This window comes from Sapajus apella, unplaced genomic scaffold, assembly GCF_009761245.1.
Source record: "Sapajus apella isolate SASKATOON/1434 unplaced genomic scaffold, GSC_monkey_1.0 scaffold3255, whole genome shotgun sequence".
NCBI lineage: Eukaryota > Metazoa > Chordata > Mammalia > Primates > Cebidae > Sapajus > Sapajus apella.
In genome coordinates, this window is record NW_022440181.1 from 1 (window position 1) to 7665 (window position 7665).

General features: G+C 51.3%; 1 protein-coding gene and 1 pseudogene across 1 annotated transcript; both read left to right on the forward strand.

The window, feature by feature from the left end:
* The first annotated feature begins 523 nt into the window (after positions 1–523).
* On the forward strand, positions 524–4413 carry LOC116547461 (putative speedy protein-like protein 3). The gene is made up of 4 exons (XM_032273415.1): positions 524–632; positions 1518–1808; positions 4039–4266; positions 4361–4413. The coding sequence occupies exons 1-4, from the start codon at positions 524–526 to the stop codon at positions 4411–4413; spliced, it is 681 nt and encodes a 226-aa protein (XP_032129306.1).
* Positions 4414–5613: 1200 nt separating this feature from the next.
* On the forward strand, positions 5614–6995 carry LOC116547462 (annotated as a pseudogene).
* The last annotated feature ends 670 nt before the right edge of the window (positions 6996–7665 follow it).

Genomic DNA, 7665 nt, shown 5'->3' on the forward strand with positions numbered 1-7665 from the left:
TATTTTTAGTAGAGACAGGGTTTCATCATCTTGGCCTGGATGGTTCGTGATCTGCCTGCCTCAGTCTCCCAGAGTGCTGGGATTACAGGCATGAGCTGGGAAGAGAGGGATGCGGAGACCATGAAGATGCTTGTGGACAATGGTCTGAGGTTGGGACAGTGGCAGGAGACACCACTGACCCCAGGACACCATTTACTCCAGGAGATCCAGACACTATTGACCCTGGATCTCCAGGACAAGGGAGCAGCCTGGCAGTTACATGTGTTTTTCTTCAAACTGGTTGCCAGGTTGGAATGACCGATGACATCAGAGATTCCAGCCTTCCTGATTGGACCGCACTCTGTGGGCGCTGGGAAACCCAGGTGCACAACAGCATCTTCTCAGAGCTGCTCTCCACTCCCAACTTCTCCCGAGCCTTGAGAAGAGATAACGCATTTTTACTGGTCCTAATACAGTGTGGAAGAAGGCTTTGGACAGAACAGGCACTAGGTTCCGTGGGAGGGAACAGAGTTTGGGAGACGTCATGGCCAGGTGTCAACTGCAGCCGCAGCTTGATGAGAGGAGCCTCCAGCCTAGCACCTCGGGGTACTCCCTCCTGGAGGTGATAGATGATGAAGTGCCAGGACCATCAGGTGAGGGGACTGGAGGAAAAAGAGATGGGAGAGGATTGACTAAGAAGAAGGAAGGGGGCCGGGCAAGGTGGCTCACACCTGTAATACCAGCATTATAGGACGATGAGCTTGGGTGGATCACCTGAGGTCAGGAGTCAGATATAAGCCTGGCCAATACGGTGAAAATTTGTCTCTACTAAAATACAAACATTAGCTGGGTGGTAGTGGTGTGTGCCTGTAATCCCAGCTACTTGGGAGGCTGAGGTATGAGAATCGCTTGAGCCTGGGAGGCTGAGGTTGCAGTGAGCCGAGATCGCGCCCATGCACTGCAGTCTGAGGGAAAGACTGAGACCCTTTTTTTAAAAAAAAAAAGAAGGGCCCACAAGTCAGGAAGAAGCTCCTGAGGAGGGTGTGTGGGAAGAAAGTGGGGACTCAGGCCGGGTGCAGTGGCTCACACCTGTAATCCCAGCACACTGGGAGGCTGAGGCAGGCGGATCACTTAAAAACAGGAGTTTGAGACAGCCTGGCCAACATATTGAAACCCCATTTCTACAAAAAGTACAAAAATGACAGGGGCTTTATGGCGGGCACCTGTAAGCCGAGCTACTTGGGAGGCTGAGGCGGGAGAATCACTGGAACCCAGGAGATGAAGGTTGCAGTGAGCTGAGATGGCACCACTACACTCCAGCTTGAGTGACAAAGCAAGACCCTGTCTTAAAAAAAAAAAAAAAAAAAAATGAGGGACTCAGAGAGCCAGGAACCAGGGAAGGAAATGAGGAAGCATTCTGAGGACAGACAGATGGAAGAATGGGGAGGAGAAGGAGAGGCACATGGGGTTCGGCAAGGGAGAAGCCAACAGCCTTCGGGGCTGGGGAGGATGGAGAGTGGTTTGGGGTTTGGGGTCAGGGTCAAAGGTGATCAATTGCAGGCACATTAATTACACGGTGGCCTGCTTTCTTTACTCAGTCCCTTGGGTAGATCCCGGCACCCCGAGTAAGTTCCTTTGCTGGAACAGGAAGAGGGAGTGGTCGGACCAATCTGAGGAGCCGCCCAAGGAGGAGGCAGAGAAGGAGCGCGCCCCTGAGCCTGAGGAGACCTGGGTGCTAGACACCCTGTGTGGGCTCAAGATGAAGCTAAAGCGACAGCGAGTGTCACCCGTGCTCCCTGAGCACTACAAGACCTTCAACACGCTGCTTGGTAGGAGGACACCCCAGAGAGCACCTCCGATCTTGTTCTTTTAAAAAAGAAGCTTCCCATAACTATACTTTTCACATGGGAAAAATATGCCCCCCAGTGGGTGAGCTCTCCACGTGGGAGGACTCAGAGGATCCTCAGCATCACTCATGAGGGACACTTAGGAGGCCATAGAGGACTCGGCTAGACTTGATAAGGGTCTGTGATTGGGATAAGAAAGCTTGGTTTCGGCCAGGCGCAGTGGCTCAAGCCTGAGATGCCAGTACATTGGGAGGCCAAGGTGGGTAGATCATCTGAGGTCAGGAGTTGGAAACCAGCCTGACCAACATGGTGAAAGCCCGTCTGTGCTCAACATAAAAAATTAGATGGGTGTGGTGGCACAAGCCTGTAATCTCAGCTACTCAGGAGACTGAGGCAGGAGGATGACTTGAACCAGGGAGGCAGAGGTTGCAAGTGAGCCGAGATGGCGCCACTGCATTCCAGCCTGGGTGACAAAGTGAGACTCTGTCTCCAAAAAATAAATGAAAATAAAAATAAAATAAAAACAAAATAAAAAAACATAGAAAGCAGTTTCAGCTGTACCCTCTGAAACTTAATGTCTGTTGCTGACTTTATTTGCTTTTTAGAGACGGAGTCCTCCCCTGTCACCCAGGCTGGACTGCAATGGTGTGATCTTGGCTCACTACAACCTCCGCCTCCTGGATGTAAGTGATTATCCTGCCTCAGCTTCCCGAGTAGCTGGGAAAGATCATGCCACGCCAGCTAATTTTTTATATTTTTAGTAGAGACGAGGTTTCACGGTGGTAGTCAGGATGCCCTTGAACTCCTGACCTCATGATCTGCTCGCCTCCAATTTCCAAAGTGCTGGGATTACAGGCTTGAACCACCATGCCCACCCGCTATGCTTTTCTTCAAACAGGCTGCCAGGTTGGAATAATCAGTGACATGAGAGATTCCAGTCTTCCTGATTGGACTGAAATGTTGGTCCTTGGGAGCTCAGGTGGACGACAGCATCTTCTTAAGAGCTGTTCTCTGCTCCTGACTGCTCCCCAGCCTTGAAAATATAGAACACACTCTGCTGGGTCCTAGTCAAGTCTGGAAGAAGGCTTTGGACAGAACAGGAACTAGGTTCCGTGGGAGGGAACAGGGTTTGGGAGAGATCATGGCTAGATGTCAACCACAGCCCCAGGTTGAAGAGAGGAGCCCACAGCCTAGCACCTTGGGGTACTGCCTCCTAGAGGTGGTAGATGATAAAGTGCCAGGACCAGCAGGTGAGGGGACTGGGGCAAGAAGAGATGGGAGAGGATTGACTAAGAAGAAGGAAAGGGGCCGGGCGCAGTGGCTCACACCTGTAATCCCAGCACTTTGGAAGGCTTACGTGGGTGGATCACCTGAGGTCAGGAGTTTGAACCCAGCATGGCCAACATGGTGGAAGCCCGTCTCTACTGAAAATACAAATATGATCCTGGCAGTACTGGTGCACACCTGTAATCCCAGCTACTCAGGAGGCTGAGGCAGGAGAAGTGCTTAAGCCTGAAAGGCAGAGACTGCAATGAGCCGAGATCCTGCGACTGCACTCCAGTCTGAGTGAGGGAGTAAGACCCTGTGAGGAAAAAAAACAAAAAAGAAGAAGAAGGAAGAACACAGTGAACAGAAAGGAACACTTGAGGAGGGTATGGGGGAAGAAAGAAGGGACTCAGGCCAGGCGCAGGGGCTCACACCTGTAATCCCAGCACTCTGGGAGGCCAGGGCGGGTGGATCACATGAGGCCAAGTTTGAGACCAGCCTAGCCAACATGGTAAAATCCTGTCTCTACAAAAAATACAAAAATGAGCTGGGAATTGTGGTGGGCACCTGTAATCCCAGATACCTGGAGGGCTGAGGCAGGAGAATCACTGGAGCCTGGGAGACAGAGGTTGCAGCAAGCCGAGATGGCAACACTACACTCCAGCCTGGGCAACAGAGAAAGACTTTGTCTCAAAAAAAAAGGAGGGAGTCAGAGATCCAGGGACTAGGAAAGGAAATGAAGCATTCTGAGGACAGACAGATAGAAGAATGGGGAGGAGAAGGAGAGGTACATGGGGTTCAATAAGGGAGAAAGATGGGAAAATGGCTTACAGAAGCCAACAGTCTGCGGGGCTCGGGAGGATGGAGAGTGGATTGGAGTTTGGGGTTGGGGTCTAAGGTGATCAATTGCAGAAGCATTACATGGTGGCCTGCTTTCTTCACTTGTCTCCTTGGGTAGATCCTAGTACGCCTAATATCCTTTGCTGTAAAAGGAAGAGGGAGTGGTCAGACGAATCTGAGGAGCCGCCCAAGGAGGAGGCAGAGAAGGAGCGCGCCCCTGAGCCTGAGGAGACCTGTGTGCTGGACACCCTGTGTGGGCTCAAGATGAAGCTAAAGCGACGGCGAGTGTCACCCGCGCTCCCTAAGAACTACGAGGCCTTCAACACGCTGCTTGGTAGGAGGAAACCCTAGAAAGCACCTCTAATCCTTTTCTTTTAAAAGAGGACAGTTTCCATAACCATGCTTTCCCAACGGGAAATGCCCCCCAGTGGGTGAGCTCTCCATGTGGGAGGACTCAGAGGATTCAAAGCATCTCTCCTGAGGGACACTTGGGAGGCCACAGACGATTTGACTAGACTTGATAAAGGTCAGTGACAGGGATAAGAAAGCTTGCTTTGAGGCCAGGCACGGTGGTTCATGCCTGAGATCCCATCACATTGGGAGGCTGAGGCAAGAACATCACTTGAACTCAGGACTTTGAGGCTGCAGTGAGCTATGACTGCACCACTGCACTCCAGCCTGGGTGACAGACCAAAACCCTGTCTCAGAAGAAAAACCAAGGCTGGGTGCAGAAGCTCATGCCTGTAATCTCGGCACTTTGGGAGGCCAAGGTGGGTAGATTATCTGAGGTCAGGCGTTCGAGACCAGACTGACTACCACGGTGAAGCCCCGTCTCTACTGAAAATACAAAATTAGATGGGCATGGTGGTGCACGCCTGTGATCCCAGCTACTCGGGAGGCTGAGACAAGAGAATCGCTTGAACCCAGGAGGCAGAGGTTGCAAGTGAGCCGAGATCGCGCCACTATATGCTATCCTGAGCGGCAGAGTGAGAGTCTGTCTCCAAAAAATAAACAACAATAAAAGAAAGAAAACAAAATCAAAAAAACAAAGAAAGCGGTTTAGCTGTCCTGTCTGAAACTTAATGTCCCTTGCTGACTTTTCTCATTTATTTATTCATTCATTCATTCATTTGAGAAGGAGCCTGCCCTATCGCCCAGGCTGGAGTGCAATAGCGTAATCTCAGCTCACTGCAACCTCTGCCTCCCAAGAGTAAGCAATTCTCCTGCCTCAGCCTCTCAAATGGCTGGGATGACAGGCCAGCACCACCACGCCTGGCTGAATTTTTGTATTTTTAGTAGAGATGAGGTTTCACCATGTTAGGCAGGATGGTCTCCAACTCCTGACCTCATGATCTGCCCGCCTCGGCTTCCCAAAGTGCTGGGATGACAGGTGTGAGCCACCGTGCCTCACCTCTATGTTTTTCTTCAAACTGTTTGCCAGGTTGGAATGACCAAAGACATCTGCAATTCCAGCCTTCCTGATTGGAAGGACCAAACTCCGTGGGCGCTTGGGAGCTCAGGTGGACAACAGCATCTTCTCAGAGCTGTTCTCCACGCCCGACTTCTCCACAGCCTTGAGACTAGAGAACTCACTCTTCTGGGTCCTAGTAGAGTATGGATGAAGGTTTTCAGCAGAACAGGGACCAGGTTTCATGGCAGGGAACAGAGTTTGTGAGAGATCATGGCTGGCTGTCAACCTCAGCCCCAGGTTGAGGAGAGAGGCCTCCAGCCTAGCACCTCGGGGTACTCCTCCTGGAGGTGGCGGACGATGAAGTACTGGGACCATCAGGCGAGGGGACTGGAGGAAGACGAGATGAGAGAGGACTGAATAAGAAGAAGGAAGGAGGCCAGGCAGGGTGGCTTATGCCTGTAATCCCAGCATTTTGGGAGGTCATGGCAGTTGGATCACCTGAGGTCAAGAGTTTGAGATGAGACTGAAAAAATGGTGAAATCCTGCCTCTACTAAAATAACAAAAATTACCCAGGCAGTAGTGATGCATGCCTGTAATCCTAGCTACCTGGAAGGCTGAGGCAGTAGAATTACTGAGCCTGGGAAGCGGAGGTTACGGTGAACTGAGATTGCGTCTCTGCATTCCAGTTTGGTTGAGAGAGTGGGACCCTGACTCAAAAAAAAAAAAAAAAAAAAAAAAAAAGAAAAAGAAAGAAAGAAAGACCCAGAAGTCAGGAAGGAGCGACTGAGGGAGTCGGTGGGGGAATAAAGGAGGGACTCAGGCTGGGTGCAGTGGCTCACACCTGTAACCCCAGGACTTTGGGAGGCCAAGGCAGGAGGATCACTTGAGGCCAGGAGTATGAGACCAGCCTGGCTAACAAGGAAAAACCTCGTCTCTACTAAAAGTACAAAATGAGCTGGGTGTTACGGTGGACACCTGTAATCCCAGCTACTTAGGAGGCTAAGGCAGGAGAATCACTGGAACCCAGGAGACAGAGGTTGCAGCGAGCCGAGATTGCACCACAACAATCGGCAATCCAGCCTGGGTGGCAAAGCAAGACAGTCTCAAAAAAAAAAAAAAAGAGGGGCTCAGAGAGCCAGGGACCAGGGAAGGAAATGCGGAATCGTTCTGAGGACAGACAGATGGAGGAATGGGGAGGAGGAGGAGAGGCACATGGGGTACAGCAAGGGAGAAGCCAACAGTCTGTGGGGCTGGGGAGGATGGAGAGTGCTTTGGGGTTTTGGGTCAGGGTCTGAGGTAATCAATTGCAGAAGCGTTACATGATGGCCTGCTTTCTTTACTCATCTCCTTGGGAAGGTCCCGGTTCGCCTTGGTTCCTTTGCCGTAAAAGGAAGAGGGAGTGGTCGGATGAATCTGAGGAGGAGCCCGAGGAGGAGACAGAGAAGGAGCGCGCCCCTGAGCCTGAGGAGACCTGGGTGCTGGAGACGCTTCAGGGGCTCAAGATGAAGCTAAAGCGACGGCGAGTGTCACCCGTGCTCCCTGAGCACCACCAGGCCTTCAACAGGCTGCTTGGTAAGAGGACACCCCAGACAGCACCTCTAATCCCGTTCTTAAAAAAGAAGAAACTTCCCATAACCATACTTTTCCCATGGTAAATACATGCTTCCCCAGTGGGTGAGCTCTCCATGCAGGAGGATTCAGAAGTGATCACTCATGAGGGACTTAGGAGGCCAGAGATGATTCAGCTAGGCTTGACACAAGGTCTGCGATTGGGGTAAGAAAGCTTGGTTTCAGGCCAGGTGCATGGCAGATGCCTGAGATCCCAGGAGGTTGAAAGGCTGAGGTAGGAGGATCGCTTGAACTTAGGACTTTGAGGCTGCAGTGAGCTATGACTGCACCACTGCACTCCAGCCTGGGTGACAGAGAAAAACCCTGTCAAAGAAGGAAGACCAAGGCCAGGTACATTAGTTCATGTCTCTGATGCCAGAATTTTGGGAGGCCGAGGCAGGTGGATCTATCAAGGTCAGGCCTTTGAGGAGGTCAGGAGTTCAGCCTGACGAACATAGCGAAACCCCATCTCTACTAAAAATACAAAACTCAGCCTGGTGTGGTCGCACATGCCTGTAATCCCAGCTATCCAGGAGGCTGAGACAGGAGAATCGCTTGAACCCCGAAGGGGGAGGTTGCAGTGAGCCAATATCACACCACTTAACTCCATCCTTAGCAACAGAGCGAGACGCCATATGAAATAAAGAAATACAAAAATAAAGAAAAACAAAATCAAAAAACAAAGAAAGCATTTCCAGTTGCGCCATCAGAAA

Bases quoted from the DNA above. Each gene is read 5' to 3' on its own strand.
- LOC116547461 (XM_032273415.1), top strand. From the start codon at position 524: ATGGCCAGGTGTCAACTGCAGCCGCAGCTTGATGAGAGGAGCCTCCAG. The intron at 1,809-4,038 runs GTAGGAGGACAC...TTCTTCACTTGT, and splicing joins GACCTTCAACACGCTGCTTG to CTCCTTGGGTAGATCCTAGT. The intron at 4,267-4,360 runs GTAGGAGGAAAC...AATGCCCCCCAG, and splicing joins GGCCTTCAACACGCTGCTTG to TGGGTGAGCTCTCCATGTGG.